The sequence below is a fragment of the Oenanthe melanoleuca genome, unplaced genomic scaffold (assembly GCF_029582105.1).
Source record: "Oenanthe melanoleuca isolate GR-GAL-2019-014 unplaced genomic scaffold, OMel1.0 S001, whole genome shotgun sequence".
Classification (NCBI taxonomy): domain Eukaryota; kingdom Metazoa; phylum Chordata; class Aves; order Passeriformes; family Muscicapidae; genus Oenanthe; species Oenanthe melanoleuca.
The window spans coordinates 8,419,540-8,446,429 of record NW_026612650.1 but is presented as its reverse complement, the minus strand read 5'-3'; the positions used below and the strand labels follow the sequence as shown (position 1 = coordinate 8,446,429).

The 26,890-nt window shown below is 56.1% G+C and overlaps 2 protein-coding genes across 2 annotated transcripts; both read right to left on the bottom strand.

The window, feature by feature from the left end:
• Window positions 1-1,883: 1,883 nt before the first annotated feature.
• On the bottom strand, window positions 1,884-10,275 carry LOC130266026 (vasopressin V2 receptor-like). The gene is made up of 4 exons (XM_056515355.1): window positions 10,216-10,275; window positions 6,257-6,656; window positions 4,058-4,753; window positions 1,884-3,460 (listed from the first exon to the last, which is right to left on the bottom strand). The coding sequence occupies exons 1-4, from the start codon at window positions 10,219-10,221 to the stop codon at window positions 3,315-3,317; spliced, it is 1,248 nt and encodes a 415-aa protein (XP_056371330.1). The 5' UTR covers window positions 10,222-10,275; the 3' UTR covers window positions 1,884-3,314.
• Window positions 10,276-10,824: 549 nt separating this feature from the next.
• Window positions 10,825-26,270, bottom strand: LOC130266111 (5-aminolevulinate synthase, erythroid-specific, mitochondrial-like). Its single transcript, XM_056515440.1, has 11 exons — window positions 26,186-26,270; window positions 22,700-22,789; window positions 21,278-21,394; window positions 21,117-21,194; window positions 20,508-20,757; window positions 19,504-19,688; window positions 17,645-17,824; window positions 15,809-15,973; window positions 13,188-13,456; window positions 12,166-12,325; window positions 10,825-11,719 (listed from the first exon to the last, which is right to left on the bottom strand). Exons 2-11 carry the CDS (start codon window positions 22,785-22,787, stop codon window positions 11,562-11,564), a joined length of 1,650 nt encoding a protein of 549 aa, XP_056371415.1. The 5' UTR covers window positions 22,788-22,789; window positions 26,186-26,270; the 3' UTR covers window positions 10,825-11,561.
• Window positions 26,271-26,890: the final 620 nt, after the last annotated feature.

The window sequence follows — 26,890 nt, the reverse complement described above, 5'->3', positions numbered from 1 at the left end:
CTCCCCGCCACCGGAGACATTCCGAGGCTGTACATCCATTCGGCCAGGTGAAGTTTCTGCGTCACCCGTGGCTGGTTTTTTTTCTTGTGTTGGGGAGTGTTTTTCTGTGTGTTTGCTGAATAAACAAGTTTTTTCCACTTTTCCTCTGAGGAAATTCTTCCCGAACCCGGTGGTGGGAGGGGGAGGAGTTTGGGGAGTTTGTTCCTTAGGGTACTCCTTCTGGAGATTCTTCCCCTAATTTGTCCTAAACGAGGACAAGCTGCTGCTGTTTACACTTTTGGGCCTGCAGCTGCAACGGTGTCCTTGGTTCTCAGGCTGGAAAAGGATTGTTTTGTCAAACTCAACTGTGAAGAGAACTTTACATGAAGTTCAGTTGCACACAAAGGGAATGCAGAATTTGACAAGTATGAAATCTAAAACTGAAGGCATCAAAGGGAGAGATGAGTGTTGGAGACAGAGGCAAAGAATGCATGAAACACCTGCACTGTGTCTGTCCCTGTTTGTGAAGGGACCACCCACTTCCTGGCAGGGGATGATTTTATTTCTAAAATGTTTTTCCCATTCCTGTGTTTTAAAACACTCTTTTTATTGTGCCCCCCTCTTTTTATTTCTGGCTGCCTGCATCTCCAGCTCAGCTTTCCCCACAGCACATTTCTCCCCACAGGGGCAAGAAGCATCTGTAACACAGATCCTTCTGTAGGAGTGCTATTATCTCTCTTAAAAGATCATGATGTAGACATGCAGACATCATCATCAAAGGTCACAGATGTCATGAGATTTTAGGCCATGATCCTCTAACTATTGTGATACCTGTACAGCAATGATATTTTGAATGGTGTTTTCAAAATCCTTATGAATTGTAATCTGCTCTGTCTAATTTTATGGGCCAAATAACATGGCATTTGCTTTCTCACCCTATTTTGACTTTAAGCAGGGATATTCCTTTTCAGGGGTAAAGATCAATCATTTCTTCTTCTCCTGATTGTCACATGACTCATATTTCATAATATTATGGTACTAACCCAGGGTTACTGCATTTGCCTCTGTCTTAGAGACTCATCCCTCCCTTTGATGCCTTAAGTTTATTTTTCATATTTTTAAATTCTGCACTGACTTTGTGTATAACTGAACTTCATGTAAAGTTCTCTTCACAGTTGAGTTTGACAAAACAATCATTTTCCAGCCTGAGAACCAAGGACACCGTTGCACCTTCAGGCTCCAAAGTGTAAACTAGGGAGAACTGAAGAAAGCAATTTGTTTTGGCCTGTAATATAATGATAAAACAGGGATTTTCAGAAATCAGTGTATTCCACAAGATTACTAAAGATTACTAAAGGCCATGGTTGGATTTTTGAGGCACAAAGGCCAGGAAAAGGTTAAAACTGAGATAAATTTTTGAGGCCAGGTTTCTGGGAACCCCAAAATGTTCAGGAATTGATTAAGGGCTTGTGGTGAAATCTGAAGGCTGATTCAGTAATAAACTGTATAATGCAGATTTCATTTTCATGTAACTATAGCTGGTAGTTTGTAACTATCTAAAATACTTGCTCTTTGCTGCTACTTCCTTTTTTTTGTTTGTTTTTTTTTTAAGGACCAAATCCAAGCCTCAAACTCCAAAACTCTGAACATTATGATGTGTTAAAAAAAGCTTTTGTCATGTTTTGATGTCTGACTCATTTTTGTCAACACCTGGAGCTGCAGCACTGTCAGTGATACTCAGCATTATGCATGTAAGGGATAATAATAAAAAATATTAAAAATAATTCAAATAATAATAAAAACCACTACTGATGCAAGGCAGCACATTAGATGTAAATATTTATAATATTATATTATATATTTGCAATATATGGGGGCTGTGCTCTATAGGGGATGGGGTCCTGCCCCATAAGATTTCTCTCAATTTTGGGGATCTATTCCTCTTTTTTCCCCTTTTTTTGGGCTGATTTCTCTCAATTTTCGGGAGAAAAATTTTCCCAATGTCCCACAAGAAAATCGGGGAGATTTGGGGTAAAATTCTGCTTTATTGGTGACGGGTTTGCACCGAGCGACCCCAAATGTGACATGGGGGACTCCAAATCTGACACGAGCCACCCAAGTGACCCCAAATGTGACAGGAGGGACCCCAAATGTGACACGAGCCCCTTGTGTGACCCCAAATGTGACAGGAGTGATCCCAAATGTGACACGAGTCTGAGGCACCCCAAATGTGACACGAGTGTGACTCCAGATGTGACACGAGCCCCCTGTGTGACCCCAAATGTGACAGGAGTCCCTCGAGGGACCACAAATGTGACACGAGTGTGACTCCAGATGTGACACGAGCCCCCTGTGTGACCCCAAATGTGACAGGAGTCCCTCGAGGGACCACAAATGTCACAGGAGGGCCCACAAATATGGCACGAGAGACCCCAAATGTGATATGAGCCCCTTGATTGACACGAGACTCCCCCGTGTGTCCCCAGGTCCCCCTGTGTGTCCCTTGTGTGTCCTCGTGTCACATGAGTCACCAGTGTGAGCCCTGTCCTTGTGTCACCTCCTGTCACCTCGTGTGACGCTGGGGGTGGCAGCAGGGACAGGGGACACACAGCATGGCTCTGTGTCACCCCCGTGTCACTCTGTGTGTCCCTGTGTCACTCCCCGTGTCCCCGTTGGTGGTGGCAGGGACACGGGACACACACCATGGCTCTGTGTGACCCCTTTGTCACTCTGTGTCACTCCGTGTCACCCCGAGGGTGGCAGCAGGGACACGGGACACACACCATGGCTCTGTGTCACACTGAGTCACCTCTCGTGTCACTTTCTGTCCCTGTGTCACTCTGTGCCACTCTGCGTCACTGTGTCATCCCCTGTGTCCCCGTTGGTGGTAGCAGGGACACAGCACTCTGGCCATGGCTCCCTGTGACCCCTGTGTCACCCCAGTGTCACTCTGTGTGTCACTCGGTGACACTCTGTGTCACTGTGTCACGCCGTGTGTCCCCTCGTGTGGCAGCAGGGACAGAGCACTTTGGCCATGGCCCGGTGTCACTCTGTGTCACTCCGTCACCCCCCGTTGGTGGTGGCAGGGACACAGCACTTTGGCCATGGCCCGGTGTCACTCTGTGTCACTCCGTCACCCCCCGTTGGTGGTGGCAGGGACACAGCACTTTGGCCATGGCCCGGTGTCACTCTGTGTCACTCTGTCAACCCCCGTTGGTGGCGGCAGGGACACAGCACTCTGGCCATGGCCCGGTGTCACTCTGTGTCACTCTGTCACCCCCCGTTGGTAGTGGCAGGGACACAGCACTTTGGCCATGGCCCGGTGTCACTCTGTGTCACTCTGTCACCCCCCGTTGGTGGCGGCAGGGACACAGCACTCTGGCCATGGCCCGGGCCAGAGTGGCGCTGAAGGCGGCCGAGATCCAGGGGTTGGTGCAGCTGGTCAGGCTGGCCAGGAGCATCAGGATGGTGAAGGCAGGGCCTGGGGACAAGGGACACCGGTGACACCTGGGGACACGTGGGGACGCCCGGGGACACCTCGGGACCACCCCCCTCCCCACCCTGGGCTCTGGGAGGCGACATTCGGTGACACTCACCCACCCCAGCCAGAGGCCACCCCCCTGTCCCCGTATCCTCTGTCCCCATGTCCCCACCCCTGTCTCCATCCCCTGTCCCTTGTCTCCATCCCCCATCCTCTGTCTCATGTCCCCGTGTCCTCATCTCCTGTCATCCTCCCGTAGCACGCACGGGTTCCCATCCCCTGTCCCTGTCCCCATGTCCGCTGTCACCTTCCCGCGGCGCTTGCGGGTCCCCATTCCCTGTCCCTGTCCCATGTCCCTGTCCCCATGTCCCCCTTCCCTCTGTCCCCATCCCCTGCCACCTCCCATGGGTCCCCACCCCAGTCCCCTTTTTCTGTCTCCACCCCATCCCCTCTCCCCATGTCTCCATGTCCCTGTCCCCATCCCTGTCCCCCTGTCCCCATCCCCTGTCACCTTCCCGCGGCGCTCGCGGGTCCCCATCCCCATGTCCCCTGTCCATGTCCCCATGTCCTCATGTCCCTGTCCCCATCCCCTGTCACCTTCCCGCGGCGCCCGCGGGTCCCACACGGCCCAGAGCTGCGCGCAGAAGAAGGGGCTCCAGCAGAGCACGAACACGCCCAGCACCACGGCGGCCATGCGGTGGCTCCTGGCGCGGGCCCGCGCGAGCCCCCCGGGGCCACCGGGGACCCCTCGCGAGCCGCGCAGCGCGCGGGTCACGGCCACCTGCAGGGTGGCCAGCAGCAGCGCGGGGGCCACCAGCACGGCCAGCGCCACCCAGGTCACGTAGGCCCGGGCTCCCCAGGGCTGCGCGAAGGTCGCCCAACAGTCGCTCTCGCCCGGGGCCACCTCGCGCTGCCCGAAGATGCCAACCTGCGGTAGCCCGAAGAGCAGCGCCAGAGCCCAGGCCGTGGCCAGCGCGTCCCAGCGCCGGCGAGCCCCGGCCAGAGCCGAGCGAGCCCAGCGCAGCCCCGAGCGAATCCAGCGCAGCCCCGAGCGAGCCCAGCGCGCGGCCACCTGGCACCACCCCGGGCTGGCCACGGATCCCCCCATGGTGGCCCAGGACCCCTGTGTGGTGGCCCCAGACCCAGCTGGGGTGGCCCAAGACCCCCTCCTGGTGGCCCCAGACACAGCTGGGGTGGCTTGAGATCCTCCCGTGGTGGCCACAGATCTCGCCGTCATGGCCCCGGCTCCCCCCATGGTTGCCCAGGATCCCTCTGTGGTGGCCCAGGACCCCTCTGTGGTGGCCCCAGACCAACCCGTGGTGGCCCCAGACCCAGCTGGAGTGGCTTGAGACACTTCCATGGTGCTCTCAGACCCCCCTGTGGTGGTCACAGATCCCCCCATGGTGGCCCAGGACCCCTCTGTGGTGGTCCCAGACCCCCCCGTGGTGGCCCCAGCTGGGGTGGCTTGAGACCCTCTCATGGCAGCCACAGATCCCCCCGTGGTGGCCCAGGAACCCCCCAGGGTGGCTTGTGACAAGGACCTTGTGGGCATCTGGGATGACAAGGGGGGTGATGGGGACATTGGGGACTCACGGAGGGACACTGGGGTGTCATTGGGGCTTGGGGACACACGGAGGGACATCGGGGTGACATGGGGGGACCTCGGGGTGCCATTGGGACTTGGGGACATCAGGGGAACATGGAGGGACACCGGGGTGTCATTGGGGCTTGGCGGCACTGGGGTGACATGGAGGGTTGGGGACACTGGGGTGACACCGAGGTCCGGGGGCCACAGAGCGGGGGCGGCAGCGCCGCTATCGCCGCTGTCGCCGCGTCCCCAGCTCCCGGCAGGTTCCCAGGTGCCATCCCAGGTGTCCCTGCGTCCCCTGTTCCTGCTGTCCCTGCTGTCGCTGTGTCCCCACCCCCAGCACCCTTTGGCTGCCTGTGTCCCACCCCTGGTGACATCAGCGTCCCTGTGTCCCCACCCCCAGCACCCCGCGTGTCCCCTGGTGCCTCTCCGAGTGTCCCCAGTGTCCCCACAGCCCCGTGTCCCACCCCGCGTGTCCCCAAACCCCCGCCGGTGCCACCCCCAGCACCTGCCACTCCCAGTGTCCCAGTGTCCCCCAGTTTGTCTCGGTGTCCCTCCCTGGGTGTCCCCATGTCCCCACACCCCACTCCCACTGCCACCAGTGTCCCCACGTTCCAGGATCCCATTCCCAGTGTCTCCAGTGTCCTCAATGTCCCCACGTCCTCGCACCCCAGTGCTCCCAGTATTCCCAGTGCTCCCAGTGCCCCCATTGTCCCCACATCCTCGCAGCCCACTCCCAGTACTCCCAGTGCCCCCCCCATTATTCCCAGTGTTCCCAGTGTCCCCAAGGTCCCCAGTGTCCCCATGTCTCTGCACCCCACTCCCAGTGCTCCCAGTGCCCCCAGTTCTCCCATTTCTCTCAGTATTCCCAGTGCCCCTAGTACCCCCATTATTCCCTTTATTCCCAGTGCCCCCAGTGCCCCCAATGTCCCCATTATTCCCAGTTCTCCCAGTATTCCCAGTCCTCCCACCGCCCCCATTATTCTCAGTATTCCCAGTGCCCCTAGTAACCCCATTATTCCCTATATTCCCAGTGCCCCCATTATTCCCATTATTCCCAGTATTCCCAGTGCCCCCATTATTCCTAGTGCTTGCAGTTCTCCCAGTATTCCCACTATTCCCAGTCCTCCCATCATCCCCATCCCTCCCCCGCCCCCTCCCCCACCCGCAGCACCCCCCTGCCCTGCTCCCCTCTCCCCTCCCCTCGCCCAGCGGGTGACAGATGGCCCGGTGGCGATCCCAAGCCATGGCCACCGCCACGTAGGCGGAGGCGAACATGGCCACGCCCTGCAGGTACTTGGTGAGGCGGCACAGCGGGTCGGGCCCTCGGAACCGGTCCGTGAGATCCCAGAGCAGCTGCGGCAGCACCTGCCCGGCCGCGGCCGCCAGGTCCGCCAGGCTCAGGTGCCGCAGGTACCTGCGGAGGGGCCGCGCGGGGCGAGCGGGGGGCGGCCCGGGCCAGCGCGGCCAGCGGCGGGGCGAGCGCAGGGCCAGCAGCACCAGCGCATTGCCGGCCACGGCCAGGAGCAGCAGCAGGGCCAGCACGGCAACCTCGGCCAGGGCCAGAGCCGCGTCACGGGGAGGGGGCGGCGTGCCCGGGGGGGTGGCCTGGGACAGGGGAATCAGGGGTTAAGGAGGGGTTAATGGGGTCTGGGGGTTTATGGGGTGTATGGGGTTAATGGGGTTTGGGGGGACAGGGGGGATATGGGGTTAATGAGGCGTAAACTTGGGTTAATGGGGTCTGGGGGCACAGGGGGGATATGGGGTTCATGGGGTATGGGGTTAATGAAGGGTTAATGGGCTTTGGGGGCAGAGGGGGGATATGGGGTTATAGGGTTTGAGTGGTGTATGGGGTGTATGAGGTGTTTGAGGTGTATGGGGTGAATGAGGGGTTAGTGGGGTTTGGGGGAACGGGGGATATGGGGTTAATGGGCTTTGGGAGTTAATGGTGGGTAAATATGGGTTAATTTGGTCTGGGGGCACAGGGGGTTAATGGGGTTTGGGGGTTAATGGGATTAATGGGGCCCGGCTGAACACAGGGGGGTTAATGGGGTTTGGGAATTAATGGGGGATAAATTTGGGTTAATTGGGTCTGAGGGCATAGGGGGTTAATGTGGGTTAATGGCGTCTGAGGGCCGATGGGATTATTTGGGTCTGGGGGTTGATGAAGTTAATGGGATTAATGGGGTCTGTCAGGACACAGGGGGTTAATGGGGTTTGGGGGTTATTGGAGTCTAGGGATTAATGGGGTTAATGGGGTCTGGGGGGTTAATGAGGCTTAATGGGGTTAATGGGGTCTGAGGGCACGGGGGGATATGGGGTTAATGGGGTTTGGAGTTAATGGTGGGTAAATTTGGGTTAATTTGATCTTGCAGCACAGGGGGTTAATGGGGTTTGGGGGTTAATGAGGGGTAAATTTAGATTAATTTGGTCTGGGGGCACGGGGGGGGGGGGTTTGGGTCTTAATGAGGTTAATGGGATTAATGGGGTCTGGTAGGACACAAGGGATTAATGGGGTCTAGGGGCACAGGGGATTAATGGGGTTAATTGAGTTAATGGGATTAATGGGATTTGGGGGTTGATGGGGTTTGGGGGTTAATGGGGTCTAGGGGGACAGGGGTCATGGGGAGCTTAATGGGGTCACAGGAGGTTAATGGGGTTTGGGGGGCTGTGGGGTTAATTTGGGTTAATGGGGTTTGGGGGTTAATGGCATATGGGGGTGTCATAGGGGGTGCCCGGGGGGACAGGCTGGTGGGACAGGGGGATTTAATGTGGTTAATTGGGGGATTAATTATGTTAATGGGGTTAATGGGGTTAACTGGGGTTAATGGGTTCTGGGGGATGTATGGGGTTTGGGAGGACAGGGGAACATGAGGGACTTAATGGGGTCATAGGGGGTTAATGGGGTTAATGGGGTTTGGGCAGGATTAATTTGGTTAATGGGGTTTGGGGGTTAATGAGGTTAATGGGATTAATGGGGTCTGGGGGGCATACAGGGGGCTTGGGGGGTTAATAGGGGTTAATGGGGTTTGGGGCCAATTGGGTTAATGGGGTCTAGGGACACAGGGGGTTAATGGGGTCTGGGAGGAACAGGGAGACGGGGCGGGGGTGGTTTATTGGGTTAATGGGGTTAATGGGATTTGTGGGGATAAATTTGGGTTAATGGGGTCTGGGGGAGGACATAGGGAGTCAATGGGATTAATGGGGTTATGTAGGATTTGGGGGGGTTAATGGGGTCTAGGAGGGTTAATGGGGTTTGGGGGTGTCATGGGGGGTGCCTGGGAGGACAGGCTGGGGAGATGGGGGGTTAATGTGGTTAATTGGGGGATTAATGAGTGTAATGGGGTTTAGGGAGTTAATGGGGCTAATAGGAGTTAATGGGGTTAATTTGTGTTAAATAGGTTCTGGGGGCTGTATGGGGTTTGGGAGGACAGGGGGACATGAGGGACTTAATGGAGTCACAGGGTTAATTTGGGTTAATGGGATCTGGGGGTTAATGGGGTTTGGGGGAATAAATTTGGGTTAATTTGGTCTGGGGGGGTTGCAGGGGGTTAATGGGCTTGGGGGGGTTAAAGGGGTTTGGAGGTGTCGTGGGGGAGCCCGGGCGGAGAGGGAGGGTTAATGGGGTTAATTGGGGCATTAATGGTGTTTGGAAGGTTAATGGGGTGAATGGGGTTAATGAGGTTAATGGGGTTTGGGGGGGATAAATTTGGGTTAATTGGGTCTGGGGGGGACACAGGGCATCAATGGGGTTAATGGGATTTGGGGGGTTAATGGGGTTTGGGTGTTAATGGGGTTAATGGTGTCACAGAGGGAGTTAATGGGGTTTGGGAAGTTAATGGGGTTAATGAGGTTAATGGGGTTTGGGGGATAAGTTTGGGTTAATTTGGTCTGGGGGCAGAGGCTGTTGATGGGGTTAATTGGGGTTAATGGGATTACGGGGGGTTAATAGGGTTTGGGACTGGAGGTTAATGGGGTTAATGGGGTCACAGAGGGGGTTAATGGGATTTGGAAGGTTAATGGGTTTAATGAAGTTAATGGGTTTTGGGGGATAAGTTTGGGTTAATTTGGTCTAATGGCACAGGGTGTTAATGGGGTTACGGGGGATAATGGGGTTTGGGTGTTAATGGGGTTAATTTGGGTTAATGGGGTTTGGGGGGATACATTTGGGTTAATTTGGTCTGGGCTGGGGGCACAGGGGGTTAATGGGGTCAATTTGGGTTAATTTGGGTTAATGGAATTACAGAGGGTTTAATGGGGTTTGGGTGTTAATGGGGTTAATTGGGGTTAATAGGGTTAGTGGGGTCACTGAGGGGTTAATGGGGTCGGGGGAACAGGGAGACGGGGGGGTCAATGGGGTAATGGGGTTTGGAGGGGACAGAAGGGTTAATAGGGTTAATTTGGGTTAATGGGATCACGGGGTTAATGGGGTTTGGGGGGTTAATAGGGTTTGGGTGTTAATGGGGTTAATGGGGTCTGGGGGAAACAGGGAGATGGGGGGTCATTGGGGTTAATGGGGTTTGGGAAGTTAATGGAGTTAATGAGGTTAATGGAGTTAATGGGGTTTGGGGGATAAGTTTGGGTTAATTGGGTCTGGGGGCAGAGGGGGTTGATGGGGTTAATTTGGGATAATTTGGGTTAATGGGATCCTGGTTAATGGGGTCTGGGGGACGGGGCCGGGGGGGTTAATGGGGGTTAAGTGGGTGTCTGGGGGTGTCACAGGGGGTTAATGTGGGTTGATTTGGGTTAATGGGGTCTGGGGGACAGGGAGGGCTAATGGGGTTTGGGGGGGACAGAGAGATAGTGGAGTTAATGGGGTTTGGGTGTTAATGGAGTTAATGGGGTTTGGGGGGTTAATGGGGTTTGGGGGGTTAATGAGGGGTGCCCAGGGCAGATTTGGGGGAGTTAGGGGGGTCTGGGGGTGTCACTGAGGGGGTTTAGGGGATGCCCGGGGCAGTATGGGGAGGTTAAAGGGGGTCTGGGGGCACCATGGGGGTTCTGGGGGTGCTCGGGATGGGGGGGGGGGGAAGGTCAGGGAGGGGGGTAGGGTTGAAGGGGAGCAGGGGGTCTTAGAGGGGGAGAGGGGGTCTAGGAGAGGTGGGAAAGGGGTGAGATTTTGGCAGGAGCGGGACCCCCCCTCTCCCACCCTCCCCTCCCCGCCCAGTACCTCCATGTGAATTTTGGGGGTCCCTCAGCCCGCGGGGGGGCTCCCCGGACACCTCCCAGTTTGTCGGGTACTGGTGGAACTGGGAAAGGCCCAGCCGGACTGGGCAGACTGGGGGGGGGGGGTGGAAGGAGCCCCCCCAGCTGTGACGTCATCATGGGGGATCAAAAATTCCATCCTCATTCCCCAAAAATCTTGATAAGGGCAAAGGAGCCCCTCCCCCACCCCCCGAGGGAGCTGGGGAGGGGGGGAGGGGCGGGGGGGAGACCCCCCACTGGGGAGCCCTCGGGCTCCATCCCATAATGGTTGATGGGGTGGAACTGGGAGCACTGGGAGGGACTGGGGGGGAGGGGGTGGAAACTGGGAAGGAGGAATTTTGGGCGGGGGGGGAATTTGGTGGGGGGGGCGGAATTTGGGGTGCCCCCCCAATGTAGAGGTGACAGCCTCGGTCCCAGTACGGAACTGGGAGCACTGGGAGGGACTGGGAGGGAATGGGTGGGGAGGGGGGGGGCACCCAGGAATTTGGGGGGGTGGGGGAGGGGAGACTTTAGGAGGAAATGAGGGGGGAGGGGAAATTGGGGAACCCCCCCAAAATAAAGAGACAGAAATAGCTCCAGTCCCGAACTGGTTTATTGCTACTGGGAGCACTGGGAGGGGTGGGGGAGGAAAACTGGGAGCGCGCGGGTGGGGGGGAGGGGAATGAGGGGACACCTCCCCGCAAAAAAAAAAAAGGGGGGGAGGGACACCCCCCAGTCCTGAATGCGGGAATGGGAACTGGGAGCACTGGGAGGGACTGGGAGGGGGTGACCAGCATTTTTTTTTTTTTTTTTTTGGGGGTGGGATCTGGGTAAGATTGGGATGGAATTGAGGGGACCCCCCTCAAAAAAAAAAAAAAAAAATCCAAAATAACATGGGCACGGCACAAATCCCAGCGTGGCTGGGTGAACTGGGAGCACTGGGAGGGACAGGGAGCACGGGGGAGTCCCTGCGGTTTCTGGGGTGTCAGAGCGGTTTTGGGGGTCAGGAGGTTTTTGGGGCGGTTTTTAGAGTGTCGAAGTGGTTTGGGGGGGGGGGAGTTTGGCAGTTTTTTGGGTTTTTTTTTTTGGGCTCAGGCGTTATTTAGGGTATCAGGGAGGTTTTGGGGCTCAGGCGGTTTTTGGGGTGTCGGAGCGGTTTTTTGGGCTGTTTTGGGGGCTTTTTGGAGTTCAGGCGGTTTTTGGGGGTCAGGCTGTGCGGGGGCGGTTTTTGGGGTGTCCCCGCGGTGTTTGAAGTGCTGCCGCTCCCGGCGCTCACGGGCGGTTTTTGGGGGTTCAGGCTATTTTTGGGGTTTTCGGGGGTGTTTTTGGGGTTCAGGCGGTGGCCGGGACGCCCCCCGGCTGCTGGAAGTGCTGCCGCTCCCAGGCGCTCATCAGCGAGAGGTGCAGCGGGCGGTGGCACGAGGAGCAGGCGGGGCCGAGCGGCGAGTCCCGGGGGAGCCCCAGGGCACCCCAACACTCGGACAGCGCGTCTGGGGGGACAGGGACAGCCCCGCGTGACCAGAGTGACCATTGACCGACCACTGACCCCCCCGAGTGACCACTGACTCCCCCAGCAGCACCGGACCGGTGTCACCACCCAGGGCCCCTCCCCCAGTGTCGTCACATCCCCCCCAGTCCTTGAGAACGCCCCTCATGTCCCCAATGCCCCCTAGGTGTCCCCATGGCCTCCCCTATATCCCGGTGTCCCCCCCCGTCACCCCCCGTCCTCTCCTCGTGTCCTCGGTGTCCCCGTGTCCCCCATGTCCTCATATCCCCCACCATGTCCAGATGTCCCCGTGTCCCCACGTGTCCCTCCCATGTCCCCTCATGTTCTCCCCAGTGTCCCCCCGTGGCCATGTGTCCCCAGGTGTCTCCAGGTCCCCGTGTCCCCATGTCTCCCCACGTCCCCCAGGTGTCCCCAGGTGTGACCCCTCACCTGCCAGCTGCTCCATCATGGCGGGGCTGTGCTGGGGGGTGGGCGCGATCCGCAGCAGTTCCCCCCCCCGGGGCACGGTGGGGGGGTTGATGGCCTGCACGTAGAGCCCCCGCTGCAGCAGAGCGCGGCTCAGCCGCGTGGCGGCCAGCGCGTCCCCGACCTGTGCCCCAAAACACAGGATCGGCACCCCGAAATCACTCCAAAACAAACAGCACCCCAAAATCAGCACCCCGAAATCACACCGGGACCGCGACCTGCGCGGGCAGCACGGACACCCCCAGATCCCCCCAAAACCTCCCAAATCCCCCCAAACCCCTCCAACCCCCCCCCCCCCCCCCCCAAATTCCCCCACATTTACCCCCAGATCGACCCCAGACTCACGGGCACGATGTGGCTGGGGATAGGCAGGGCGGACACCCCCAAACCTCCCCAAATCCCCCTCAAACCTCCACAAACTCCCTCAAATCCACCTCCTATTCCCTCAAATCCCACCCAAACCCCCCAGTCTCCCCAAACCCCCCAGTCTCCCCAAACCCCCTCAAAATCCCCCCAAAATTCCTCCAAAGCCCCTCTAAATCCGCCCAGGCTCAAGAGCGCCCCTTGGGCGTTACTTTGTGCCATTGCACCCGCTCACCCCAAACCCGCCCAAAACTCCCAAATCCCCTAAAACCCCCCAAACCCCCCCCAAACCCACCTTCCATCGCCCCAAACTCCCCCCAGATCCCCCCAGACCTGCTCCAAACCTCCCCAGATCTCCTTCACACCCCCCAAACCCCCCAGATTCCATTCACGGGCACAAGGCGGCTGGGCGCGGGCAGCGCGGGCACCCCCAAACCTCCCCCCCAAATTGCACCCAGGGGCACGGGCACGATGTGGCTGGGGATGGGCAGCGCGGGCACCCCCAAACCTCCCCCCCAAATCCCCCCGAACTGCACTCAGGGGCACGGGCACGATGTGGCTGGGCGCGGGCAGCGCGGGCACCCCAAACACCCCCCAAACCCCCCAGACCCCCCCAGACTCACGGGCACGGGCACGATGTGGCTGGGCGCGGGCAGCGCGGGCACGCCGCGGTCCCGCAGCAGCACCCGCAGGTGTTTGGCGTGCCGCTGGTGCGCGCGGCGCAGCGCCCCCCCCTCGGGGGACCCCAAAACCCTGAGGGCCGCCAGCGCCCCCCCCACCACGGCCGGGGGCAGCGCCGTGGTGAAGATGAAGCCGGGGCCGAAGGAGCGCACGGCGTCCACCAGGGCGGCGCTGCCCGCGATGTACCCGCCCACAGCGCCCAGGGCCTTTCCTGGGGGAAAATGGGGGGAAAGGGGGTCAGGGGGGCACCCCGAAATTGTACAGGCACCCCGAAACCCGACAGACACCCCCAAACGTCTACAGACACCCCGAAATCCTAACAGATCTGACAGACCCGTCCACGGCGCCCAGGGCTTTTCCTGGGGGGAACTGGGGGTCAGGGGGTCACCCCGAAATCCTACAGACACCCCGGAACCTCCCCAAAATCCTACAGGCACACCAAAACCATATAGATATCCCAAAATCCTATACATCATATAGACCTTCCCACCACCCCCAGGGCTTTTCCTGGGGGGAAATGGGGGTCAGGGGGGCACCCCGAAATCCTACAGACACCCCAAAGCTCGACAGACACCCCAAAACCCCACAGACACCCCAAAACCGGACAGACACCTCCAGATCGCTACAGATCCCGTAGAACCCCACAGAGCCCCCCAAAGCCCCTACAGATCCCATAGACTCCCTCATTTCTGGGGTGTCCACTCGTGCGGTCCCTGCCCCCCCCCCCATTGTCGGGGTCCCTCCCGTTTTTGGGGTGCTGTCATTACCCAGGGTCCTGGAAACTTGTACCCCCGATTTTGGACACCCCATTTTTGGGGTCCCTCCCATTTTCAGGGTCCCCTCCCATTTTCGGGGTCCCCCCTTACCCAGTGTTCCCGACACCTTCCCCCCCACCCCTCCATTTTCAGGGTCCGCCTCCCAGTTCTGGGGCTTCCCCTCCATTTTTGGGTGCCCTTACCCAGTGTCCTGGACACATGTCCCCCCCAATTTTCGGTGTTCCCCATTTTTGTGTACCCCTCATTTCTGGGGTTCCCATTTTAGGGTTCCTCCCTTACCCAGTGTACACCAACACCTGTCCCCCCCCCAAATTTGGGGTCCCCCCGATCATTTTTAGGGTCCCCCTGATCAATTTCGGGTCCCTCCAATTTCGGGGTCCCCCCTTACCAAGTGTCCTCCACACCATGTCTATCCCCATTTCTGAGCTGTCCCCCCTTTCTTGGGGTCCCCCCATTTTTGGGGTCCTCCCATTTCAGGGGTTCCCATTTTTGAGGTCCTCCCTCAATTTCGGGGTGCCCTTACCCAGTGTCCCGGACACCGAAAGCTCTGTGCCCCCCCATTTTTGGGGACCCCCCCTATCATTTTCTGGGCCCCCCATTTCTGAGCTGTCCCCCCCATTTTGGGGGTCCCCCTTACCCAGGATTCCAGACACCACTTCCACCTTCCCGCTGACCCCATTTTTGGGGTCACCCCCATTTTAGGGGTCCCCCCCATTTTCGGGGTCCCTTACCCAGAGTCCCAAACACCTTTCCTCCCCATTTTTCGGGTCCCCCCCCCCATTTTTAGGGTCCCTTCCTATTTTGAGGTCCCTCCCGGTTTTCGGGGTTCCCAATTTCAGGGTCTCCCCCATTTGGGGTCCCCCCATTTTTGGGATCCCCATTTTTGGGGTCCCCCCTTACCCAGTATCTTGGACACCTGTCCCTCTCCATTTCGGAGGTCCCCCCAATCATTTTCGGGATCCTCCCCCATTTTCGGTGTCCCCCATTTTTGGGGTTCTCATTTTTGGGTCCCCCTCCCATTTTTTGGGATCCCCTCCAATCATTTTAGAGGTCCCCCCATTTTCTGGGGTGCCCTTACCCAGTGTACCCGACACCCAAGGCTCTCTGCCCACCTCCTCATTTTTTCGGGTCCCACTTACCCAGTGTCCCTGACACCTGCCCCACCCCCATTTTGGGGTCCCCCCCATTTTCGAAGTCCCCCCCAATCGGAGCCCCCGATCATTTTTGGGCTCCTCCTTACCCATGGTCCCCGACACCACATCCATCCCCATTTTTGCGGTCCCTCTCCCAATTCTGGGGTCCCTTCTTACCCAGGGTATCCAACACCTGTCCCCCTCATTTTTGGGGTCCCCCCACACATGTCCCCCCCATTTTTAGGGTCCCTCCCTATTTTGAGGTCCCTCCCCATTTTCGGGGTTCCCAATTTCGGAGTCGCCCTCCCCAGTTTGGGGTCCCCCCTTGCCCAGTGTCTCTGACACCTTTCCCCCCCATTTTGGTCCCATCCCATTTTAGGGGTTGCCCCTATTTTTGGGTTTCCCCCATTTTCGGTGTCCCCTCCACTTTTTGGGTCCCCACCCAGTTTCCCCCCTGTTTTTCGGGTTCCCCTGATCATTTTCGGGGTCCCCCTTACCCAGAGTCCCTGATACCTGTCCCCCTCCATTTTTGGGGTCCCCCTGATCATTTTCGGAGTCCCCCTTACCCAGAGTCCCTGTCACCTTTCCCCCCCATTCTGAGTTCCCCCCAGGATAATTTTTGGGGTTCCCCCCCGTTTTTGGGGTCCCCCTTACCGAGTGTCCCCGACACCACGTCCACCTTGCCGCAGAGCCCATCCCGCTCGGCGATGCCGCCCCCCCGCGGCCCGTAGAGCCCCACGGCGTGAACCTCGTCCACGAAGGTGAGGGCACCGTGCGCGTGGGCGACGTCACAGAGCTCGGCCAGCGGCGCGATGGAGCCTGGGGGGGATTTGGGGGATTTGGGGGATTTGGGAGGGTTTAGCGAGGTTTTGGCGGGGGTTAGAGGGGTTCTGGAGGATTTGGGTGAGCGGGTGCAATGGCACAAGGCAACACCAGGGGGCGCTCGTGAGCATGGACAGATTTAGAGAGCGTTCAGGGGAAATATTGGAGGGATTTGGAGGAGTTTGGGGGGGTTTGGGGAGGTTTTGGGGGGTTTAGGGGGATTTACGGGGGATTCGGGAGATTTTCAGGGGAGATTTTGGGGGGATTTTTGAGAGCGCCGTGGGTGTAGGTGATGTCACAGAGCTCAGCCAGCAGCGCGATGGAGCATGGGGGGAATTTGGGGGGGATTTTGGGGGATTTGAAAGGGATTTTGTGGTGGTTTTGGGGGCATTTGGGAGATTTTGGGAGGCATTTGGTGGAATTTAGAGAACCTTTCAGGGGATTTTGGGCAACTGGGGAGATTTATAAGAAGTTTGGGGGGGTTTAGGGCAGGTTTGGGGGGGTTTAGGGGGGATTTGGAGGATTTGGGGTGAGCGGGTGCAATGGCACAGGGTAACACGAGGAGGCGCTTTTGAGCCTGGAACATTTAAAAGGGGTTTGTGGGGATTTTGGAGGCACTTTGAGGGGATTTTAGGGGAATTTGGGGGAGATTTTGGTGATCTTGGGGGATTTTCAGGGGATTTGGGGAGATTTTGAGGGTTTTGGGGAGATTTTGGGGGGATTTTTGAGAGTGCCGTGCATGTGGGCAACATCACAGAACTCGGCCAGGGGCGCGATGGAGCTGGGGGGGAATCTGGGGGTAATTTGGGGGATTCTGGGGTGATTTGGGGGGATTTGGGGGGTTTTGGGATGAATTTGGGGGATTTGAGATGGTTTTGTGGGAATTTTGGAAGAATTGAAGGGGATTTAGGGGAGACGTGACAGGTTTTGGGGGGATTTAAGGGGGATTAAGGGCGGTTTTGAGGGGATTTGGGAGGATTTTGGGGTGGCTTTGGAGCGGTTTTGGGGAGACTTGGGGGTTATTTGGGAGGATTTGGAGGGGATCGGTGGAATTTGGGAAGGATTTGGGTGGGTTTAGGGAGGATTTTGGGGGATTTGGGTGGGTTTGGGGTGAATGGGTGCAATGGCAGAGGGCAACATTGGGGCGCGCTCTGGAGCCTGGGCGGATTTAGAGAGGGTTCAGAGGAATTTTGGGCATTTTGGGGGGGGATTTTGGGGGGTTTGGAGAGAATTGAAGGGGATTTGGGGGGATTTGAAGGGTTTTGGGAAGGATTTTGGGGAGTTTTGAGGGGGATTTGGGGAATTTTGGGGTGGAATTGGTGGGATTTGGGGTGGAACTGCAGGGATTTTGGGGCGATTTTGGGGCATTTGGGGGGGAATCAAAAGGATTTGAGGGGAGCTGGGGAAGATTTCGGGGGGCACAAGGAGATTTCGGGGGGATTTGGGGTTTGGGATGCCCAGGAAGGGTTTGGGGATGCTCAGGATAATTTTGGGGTTCCCAGCATAATTTTCGGGTACCCGGGATAATTTCAGGGTTTCCAGGATAATTTTGGGGTTTCCGGGGTAATTTTGGGGTTCCCAGCACAATTTTGGGGTATCCGGGATAATTTCGGGGTTTCCAGGATAATTTTGGGGTACCCGGGATAATTTGGGGTGCCCAGCACTGACCATCCATGGAGTGAACGGACTCGAAGGCCACGATTTTGGGGACGCCGGGGGGGCAGCGCCCCAAGAGCTCATCCAGGTGCTGGGGGTCGTTGTGGCGGAAGATTTGTTTGGGGGCGCCGCTGCGCAGGATGCCCTGCACCATCGAGGCGTGGTTCCCCGCGTCCGAGAACATGTGGCAGCCTGGGGGCACCCCAAAAATCCTCAGCACCCCGAAAAATTCACACCGGAATCGCTGAGCCAGTCAGAACCCCAAAAACCCAACCCCGAAATTCCCATGTTTGTCAGCGCCCCAAAAATCCCCACCTGATTTATGGGAAACCCTAAAAATTCACCCCAAAAGTGCCACGGAATCCTCAGCACCCCCAAAATTCATCCCAAAATTGCCCCAGATGCTCAGCACCCCAAAAATTCACCCTAAATCCCCATGTCTGTCAGCACCTCCAAAAAATTCACAGAATTTATGGGAAACTCTAAAAATCCATCCCATAATTGCTCAGAATCTTCAGCACCCCAAAAATGTCCATCTGATTTATGGGAAAACCTAAAAATTCACCTCAAAATTGTCTGGAATACTCAGCACCCCAAAAATCCATCCCAAATCTGCCCAGAGCCCTGAGCACCCCAAAAATCCCTGCCAGATTATTGGGAAATCCTAAAAATTCATCCCAAAACTGTCACAGAATCCTCAGCACCCCAAAAAATTCATCCTGGAATCCCCGTGTATGTCAACGCCCCCAGAAAACTCACACGATTTATGGGAAACCCTAAAAATTCATCCCAAAATTGGTGTGAATTTTTGGGAGTTTTTTTTGCTTCCCACGATTTTCATGCACCCCACTCATTTTTTGGGGCTCCCCGCAGATTTGGGGGCGCTCTGGCAGATTTGGGGTGGGGTTTTGGGGAGATTTGGGGGGTTTTTTGGTTTCCCATAATTTCCACTGACCCCATTCCCATTTCCTGATCTCCCCGTGGATTTTGGGGTGCGGGTCTGTTCTGGGGCACTCTGGCAGATTTGGGGTGCGATTTTTTAGGTTTTTTGGTTTTTTTTTGGGGTTCCCACAGAATTCACTGATCCCAGTCCTGTTTTTCCAGGGTTCCCCACGGGTTTTGGGGTGGGTTTGGGTTTTTTGGGGTGGCATTTTTGGGTTTTTTGGGGTTCCCACCATTTTCATGGACCCCACTCAGATTTTCTGGTTTCCTGAGGATTTTGGGGCTCTCTGACACATCCCAGGTGCAATTTTTTTTGGATTTTTTTTGGGTTTTTTTTGCTTCTCCCAATTTCCACTGACCCCATTCCCATTTCCCAGTCTCCCCGTGGATTTTGGGGTGCGGGTCTGTCCCAGTTTGCCGTCAGAGATTTGAGCTGTGGGTTTTTTGGATTTTTTTTAGTTCCCCACGGATTTTGGGGTGCAGGTCTCTCTTGGGGCACTCTGGCACATTTGAGGTGCGACTTTCTAAAATTTTTTTGGGGTTCCCACGATATTCACTGATCCCATTCTTGTTTTTCCAGGGCTCCCTGCAGGTTTTTTTTTTTTTTGGACCGCTTGTGGATTTTTGGGTGCTGTGACACACTTGGGGTGAGATTTTTTTTTTTTTGCCACCATTTTCACGGACCCCACTCATTTTTTCTGGTTCCCCGCCCATTTCGAGGTCGGTACCTGGCAGCAATTTTCCCTGACCCCACTCAGGATTTTTTGGCGTTCCCCACGGATTTGGGATTTTTTTTTTTGGGCTCCTTGTTGATTTCGTGGCTCTCTGACCCATCCCAGGTGCGATTTTTTCGGGTTTTTTTTTGCTCCCCACCGTTCCCACGGCCCCCACCCATTTCTCCCGTTCCCCCGCCCGCCCCCGCTCGGTACCCGGCAGCAGGCGGGCCAGCGTGGCCAGCGCGGTGTCGTTGGCGGCGAAGCAGGAGGAGAAGAGGCAGGCGCGGGGCTGCCGGTGCAGCCGGGCCAGCGCCGCCTCCAGCGCCCCGTGCAGCGGCGCCGAGCCCGCGATGTTGCGCGTGCCCCCCGCGCCCAGCCCGTGCGCGGCCAGCGCCGCCCTGGGGAGCGGGGCGGGAGAGGGGGTTAAACGGGGCTGGAATGGGGTTTAAATGAGGTGAGATGGGGGTTAAATGGGGCTGGAATGGGGTTGGGGGGAGAGGGAGTTAAATGGGGCTGGAATGGGGTTTAAATGAGGTGAGATGGGGGTTAAATGGGGCTGGAATGGGGTTTAAATGGGGTGAGATGGGGGTTAAATGGGGCTGGAATGGGGTTGGGGGGTGAGATGTGGGTTAAATGGGGCTGGAATGGGGTTGGGGGGAGAGGGGGTTAAATGGGGCTGGAATGGGGTTAGGGGGGTGAGATGGGGGTTAAACGGGGCTGGAATGGGGTTTGGCGATGAGATGGGGTTTAAATGAGGTTTAAATGGGGTGAGATGGGGGTTAAATGGGGCTGGAATGGGGTTGGGGGGTGAGATGGGGGTTAAATGGGGCTGGAATGGGGTTAGGGGGTGAGATGGGGGTTAAAATGGTTTAAATGGGGTTTGGGGGAGTGAGATGTGGTTTAAATGGGGTTTAAATGGGGTATGGGGGGTTGAATGGGGTTTGGGGGGGTGAAATGAGGTTTTAAATGAGGTTTGGGAAGGAGTTATAAGGGGTTTGGGGTTAAATGGGGGTTGGGGGGATTTGGGGGATCTGGAGGAGTTTAGAAGGGGTTTGGGGGGAATTTGGGGGGTTTGGGGGATTTAGGGGGAGGATTCAGGAGAGCCCGAGGGGATTTGAGAGCATCGGGGGGGGATTTGGGTTAAATTTAAGAGGATTTCAGGACATTTAAGGTAAACTCCGGGCTGTCAGTTTTTGGGGTGTTTTTGGGGTGCCCACCTGGCCGCCCGCAGCACCTCGGGGTGCCGGCTCATGCCCAGGTAATCGTTGGAGCACCAGACCTGCACCAGGCGCGGGGGGGACCCCAAAACGGCGCTCGGGGGGGACCCCAGGCTCGGGGGGGTCCCCAGGATGGCGGTCGGGGGGTCCCCCGCGCGCCGCGCCAGCGCCGTGAACTCGCGGTAGGTGTGCGAGCGGCGCAGCCCTGCCAGGCGCGCCCCGAAAACCGCCTCGTACGGGAAGGCGTCATCTGGGGGGAAACGGGCTCAGGGGGCACCCCAAAAACTGCCGAGCCTGAAAACTGCACCCCAAAACTACCGCAGCACCCAAATCCCCCCCACATCCCCCAGGACACCCAAAATCCCCCCAGAATTCCCCCAGCTCTCCCCTAAATCCTCCAGGGCACCCAAAATCCTCCCAAAATTCCCCCAATTCTCCCCCAAATCGCCCGAAAATGCCCACACGACCCCCCCAAATCCCCCCCCAAAAATTCCCCAAAATACCCTCGGACCCCCCAAAAATCCCCCAAAGTCCCACCTAAATCCCCCCCCAAAACCCATAGGACCCCCCCAAATCCCCCCAAACTCCCCCAATTCCCCTCCCCCTCACCGGGCAGGTTCTCCTCCGGCCGCCGCTCGGGGGGCTCCTCGGAAGGGTCCCCAAATTCCAGCAGCCACTCCAGGGGGTCTGGGGGGGGGGAATCCGAGGTTTTTGGGGTGTCCCCAGAGCCGGGGGGGAGGGTCAGGGGGGGTCCGCCCAAAATCTCTCACCTGTCTCAGGGGGGGTCACGTCCTCCTGCAGCTCGGGGGGGGCGCGCTGCACGAAGGGGGGCTCGGCCCCTCCCCCCAGCGCCATGAAGGGGCACGGGGACCCCTCGGGGGGGTCACCTGGGGGTCAGGAAGGAGTCAGGGGGGGCGGCATCCCCAAATCCCCCAAAACAACCCCAAGGGGTTGTTTGGGAACAGCCCGGAATTCACCCGGAATTCCCGCTCGGAATGGATCGAAAATGTCTCAAAATCATCCCAAAATAACCCCAAAATCAACCTCAATAATGCCCCAAAATTCTCCAAAATTCACCTCAAAAATGTTCTAAAATTACTCCAAAATGTTCTAAAATCACCCCAAAATCACCCCAAAAATGTCTGAAAATCATACCAATATTACCCCAAAAATCACCCCAAAATTTTATAAAATCACCCTCAAAATATCTCAAAATCACCCCGAAAACGTCCTAAAATCACTCCAAAATTTTCTAAAATGACCCCCAAAATGTCCTGAAATTACTCCAGAAATCACCCCAAAAATCTCCTAAAATTACCCCTAAAGTGACCCCAAAAATCTCCTAAATTTACCCCAAAATTACCCCAAAAATATCCTAAATCCACCACAAAAATGTCCTAAAAATTACTCCAAAAATGTCCTAAAAAAACCTAAAAATCACCCAAAAAATGTCCTAAAATTACCCCAAAAATCTCCTGAATTTACCCCAAAATTACCCCAAAGATATTCTAAATCCACCACAAAAATATCCTAAAATTACTCCAAAAATGTCCTAAAAAAACCCAAAAATCACCCAAAAAATGTCCTAAAATTACCCCAAAAATCTCCTGAATTTACCCCAAAATTACCCCAAAGATATTCTAAATCCACCACAAAAATGTCCTAAAATTACTCCAAAAATGTCCTAAAAAAACCCAAAAATCACCCAAAAGTGTCCTAAAATTACTCCATCAACCCAAAAATCTCCTAAATTCACCCCAAAATCACCCCAAAATTCACCTCAAAATCACCTCCTAAAATCAACCCAAAAAATGTCCAAAAATCACCCCAAAACTCCCTCTCAAAACTCCCTCTCAAAACTCCCCCAAAACCTCCTAAAATCACCCCAAAATGTCCTAAATTCACCCCAACCACCCCCCCCCCCCTTAAAATTCCCCAAAACTCATCAAAATCCCCAAAAATCTCCTACATTCACTCCAAAATTCTCGCTCAACCCGCCCCCAAACTAATAAGAACTCCCCAACAGTTTGGAGGTGTCCCCCGGGTTTGGGGTCCCCCCCTCAATTTGGGAGCTCCCCCATTTTTGGTGTCCTCCCCCCATTTTTATTCCTCCCCGCATTTTCGGTTCCCCCCAATTTTTTTGGGTCCCCCCAATTCTTGTCCCCCCCCCCCCAATTTTCGCCCCCCGGTACCGGGGTGGGGGCGGGGCGGGGCGGTGCTCAGCGCCCGCAGCAGCCGCGGGTTCCGGGCGAGGGCGGGGCAGCGCAGCAGAGCGGCCATGGCTGGGGGGGGGGAAACGGGGGTCAGGGGGGTCAGGGACCCCAAAAACACACCGGGACCCCCCCAAACCCGCCCGCACTGCGCGTGCTCCAGAGAGACCCGGCATCATCCGAAATTCCCTCAAAATCACCCCCAAATCACCCCCAAATTCCCCACAAAATTTGCTTGTCGTTTTCATTCTCCACACAGCCCCAAAATTCCCTCAAAAAAAAAACAAAAAAACAACAAAATCCCCGCCCAAACCCGCCCGAAATCCCCCAAGTCCACCCAAAATCCTCCCTCGTCTATTTCATCCCGTAAACTCAACCAAAAATCCCCCCAAATCTCTCCTCAAATATCCCCAAAATCCCCCGGAACCCCCCAAATCCGCCCGGACTGCTCGTGCTCCAGAGAGACCCGGGATCATCCGAAATTCCCTCAAAATCACCCCAAAATGATCCCCAAAATCACCCCAAAATGATCCCCAAAATCACCCCCAAATCACCTCAAAATTTCCACAAAATCATCCCAAAATCAACCCAAAATCCCCCCCACCCCAATCACCCAAAAACCTCCCAAAATCCCCCCGTCCTTTTCGTCTCCGAAATTGCCCCCAAATCTCCCCAAGTCCCCCCAAAATCCCCCCAAATCCTTTCCCATTCTTCTCATCCTCCAAACAGCCCCAAAATCCCCCAAAATTGCCCCAAATCTCTACTCAAATATCCCAAAATCCCCCAAATTTCCCCCAACTCCTCCCCGTTCTTCTCATCCCCCAAACGGTCCCAAAATCCCCCCCAAATCCTCCCTAAATCCTCTCAAATCTCCCAAAATCCCCCCAAATCTTTTCAACCTCCCCCAAAATCCCCCCAAATCTCCCCTCAAATATCCCCAAATTCCCCCCAAATCCTCCCTATTCTTCTCATCCCTCCAATAGCTCCAAAATGCCACCCAAAATCCCCTCAAATCCCCCAATCCCCCGTCCTTCTCATCACCCGAACAGCCCCAAAATCCCCCCAAAATCCCCCCAAAATCCTCCCTAAATCCTCTCAAATCCCCCCAAATCCGTCCAAATCCCCCCCCGAAAATCCCCTCGATCCCCCCAAATGTCCCCCAAATCCCCCTCGTCCTTTTCATCCCCCAAATCCTCTCGAAATCTCCCCAAAACCCCCCCCCAAAATCGCTGAGTGGGGGGAAAAAATGGGGGAGGAGACATAGAGAGTTCTGCACCCCCAAAACACCCCCGGGAACCCCCAAAATTCCCTTGGCTGCTGCCATCCCTAAAAGGCCCCCCAAAAATCCAGAAAATCCCCCAGAAAATCCCAAAACGCCCCAAGAAAATCCCAAAAATCTCCTCAAAAATCCCCAAACTCCCCAGAAAAATCCCACCCCCCCCAAGATCCGCAGAAAATCCCAGAAATTCCCCCAAAATCCAAAAAATCCCCCAGAAAAATCGCAAGACACGCCCAGAAAAACCCCCAAATCCCCCCCAAATCCCCCAGAAAATCCCAAAAACCTCCCAAAAATCCCACTCCCCTTAAAAAATCCCCAGAAAATCCCAAAAGCACAGAAAATCCCAACATCCCCTCCAGAAAACCCCAAAATCCCCCAGAAAACCCCGTGGGCGGAAGTTGTGTTGGGATTTTGGGGGGGATTCTTGGGATTTTCTGGGTTTTTTTGGGAATTTTCTGTGCGATTTTGGGGGGATTTTAGGGGCTTTTTGAGTTTTTGGGGAGACTTCAGGGATTTTCTGGGGGACTTTTGGGATTTCAGCGGGGGTTTTGGGATTTTGAGGGGAAAATTTTGGGATTTTCTGGGTTTTTTGGGGAATTTTCTGGGGAGTTTTTGGGATTTTCGGGGAGATTTCTGGGATTTTGGGGATCCTTTATGAGATTTTGGGGGGGATTTTGAGATTTTCTGGGGGGATTTTGGGATTTTTAGGGATTTTTGGGAGGTTGTGGGGTCTCTTCGGCGATCCTGATGGGTCCCGACAGCAGAACCATCCCCCCCACAAACTGCCCCTCCCCCACCCCCCCATCAGCCCCACCCAGGCGCCTCCGCCCCGATTTTGGGGCGTTTTGGGTTTTTTTTTGAGGTGGGTGTGGCTCCTCCCCCCCCCCTTATCAGCCCCCGACACCTGGAGCCGCCGGGTCACGTGACCGCGGGCAGGGCCGGGAATTTGGGCTGTCCCAAAACCCCAAAATGCCCCAAAATCCCACCAAAATTTCCACAAAATCCCTCCAAAAGCCTCAAAATGTTCCCAAAATTCTCCCAATCCCCCCCCAAATTTTCCCGAAACCTTCCCCAAAATCCCCCAAATCTTCCCAAAACCCCCAAAATCCCCCCCAAAATTCCCTCAAATTCCCCCAAAATATTCCAAAAATCTTCCCCAAAATGCCCGCAAAAAATCCCCCGAAAATCCCCTCCAAAATCCCCCCAAATCCCCTCAAATCTTTCCCAAACCCCCAAAATTCCGCCAAAATGTCCCCAAATGTTCCCAAATCCCCAAATCCCCTAAAATCCCTCCCAATTTCCCCCAAATCTCCCCGAAATCTTCGCAAAACCTCCCCCCAAATCCCCAAAATTCCCCAAAAAAATCTCCCAAATCTCCCAAATCTTCCCCAAACCTACAAAACCTCATAGAAATCCCCTAAAACTCCCCCAAAATTCCTCAAAATCCCGCCCAAAATTCCCCAACCTCCTCCAAATCCGCATAAATCCGCCCCAAAATTCCCCCCAAACCCCCCAAATCTTCTCAAAACCCCCAATATCTTCCTAAAAATTCCCCAAACTCCCCAAAACTAACAAATCCCCCAAATCGACCCTAAAATCCCTCCCAAATGCCCCCAAAATTAGCTAAAATTCCCCAAAAATCCCCCCCAAATCCCCAAAATCTTCCCAAAAATTCCCTAAAATTCCCCCAAATTCCTCCCAAAATCTCCCAAATCTTCCCCAAACCCCCAAAATGTTCCAAAATTCCCCCAAAATCCCCCAAAACGGGACCCAGCGGCGCAGTTTGGGGTTTTCTGGGGGATTTTAGGGGTGCAGGACCATCCTCCCCCATTCCCCTTTCCTCCCCATTCCCCTTTCCTCCCCATTCCAGCGATTTTTGGAGGTTTTTGGAGATTTTGGGGTATTCGAGGGGGAATTGGGGGTGCTGAGCCCCCCCCTCAGTAATTTTGGGGGTTCCAAGGAGAGTTTTAGGGGGTTGGGACCCCCAAAATTCCTGGGGTGTCTCAAGGGGACCCCAAAACTCCCCCAAATTCACTTTGGACCTCCTCAAACTCCTCCTCCCCAAATTTGGGGGGCTCTAGCCCTCCCCAAAATCCCCCTCAAAGGATCCGGGACCCCCCAGGACCCACTCGGGGGGTCCCCACCCCTCAGCTCCCCCCAAATCCTCGCGCGCCGCCCGCCCCCCTCACCTGTTGTCCCACACTGAGGACGAACAACGAGAATTGGGGGGGGCCCCCAAAACCGCGCCCCCCCCAAAAACCCGATAAGAGCAGAGGGGCGGGGCTTGGGAGAGCGAGGCTCCGCCCACGGCCACGCCCACACCCCCAAAATCCTCCCAAAATTTCCTGAGCGCCCCCAAAATCTCCCCGAGCTCCCCAAACTCCTCCAAATCCCCTGTGCCCACCAAAACTCCCCGAGCCCCCCAAAAAAGCCCGAGACCCCAAAACCCCTCTGAACCCCCCAGATCCCCCTGATCCCCTAGAACCCCAAATCTCCCGAGCCCCCCAAAACACCATGAGCCCCCAAAACCTCTGAACCCCAAAACCCCCAGAGCATCCTGCACCCCCAAAAGCCCCCAAGCCCCTCAAAGTCTCTGAGTCTCCTGAATCCCCAAAGCCTCTGAACCCCCAAAGCCTCCCAGCCCCCCAAAACCCCCCTGAACCCCCAAATCCTCCCAGCCCCCCAAAACCCCCCTGAACCCCCAAAGCCTCTGAACCCCCAAATCCCCCCAACTCCCCAAACCTCCCAAACCCCCCAAAGCCTCCGAACTCATCAGAGCCCCCCAAACTCCCCCTGAACCCCCAAACTTCCTAACTTCCCCAACTCCCCAAACCCCCCCGAGCCCCCCAAAACTTTCTGATCCCCCAAACCCCCTTAAATCCCCCCAAATCCCC

What these genes read in the sequence shown, in the direction of transcription:
- LOC130266026 (XM_056515355.1), bottom strand. An exon ending in GGCCATCTGTCACCCGCTGG is followed by an intron (nt 4,754 to 6,256) that starts GCGAGGGGAGGG and finishes GGGCCACCACAG; the next exon opens with AGGGGTCCTGGGCCACCACA. An exon ending in CCCGCGGGCGCCGCGGGAAG is followed by an intron (nt 3,461 to 4,057) that starts GTGACAGGGGAT and finishes CCTTGTCCCCAG; the next exon opens with GCCCTGCCTTCACCATCCTG.
- LOC130266111 (XM_056515440.1), bottom strand. Translation starts at nt 22,787, where the DNA reads ATGGCCGCTCTGCTGCGCTGCCCCGCCCTCGCCCGGAACCCGCGGCTG. An exon ending in GCTGGCCCGCCTGCTGCCGG is followed by an intron (nt 17,825 to 19,503) that starts GTACCGAGCGGG and finishes GGGTGCCCCCAG; the next exon opens with GCTGCCACATGTTCTCGGAC. An exon ending in CATGATGGAGCAGCTGGCAG is followed by an intron (nt 11,720 to 12,165) that starts GTGAGGGGTCAC and finishes CTGTCCCCCCAG; the next exon opens with ACGCGCTGTCCGAGTGTTGG.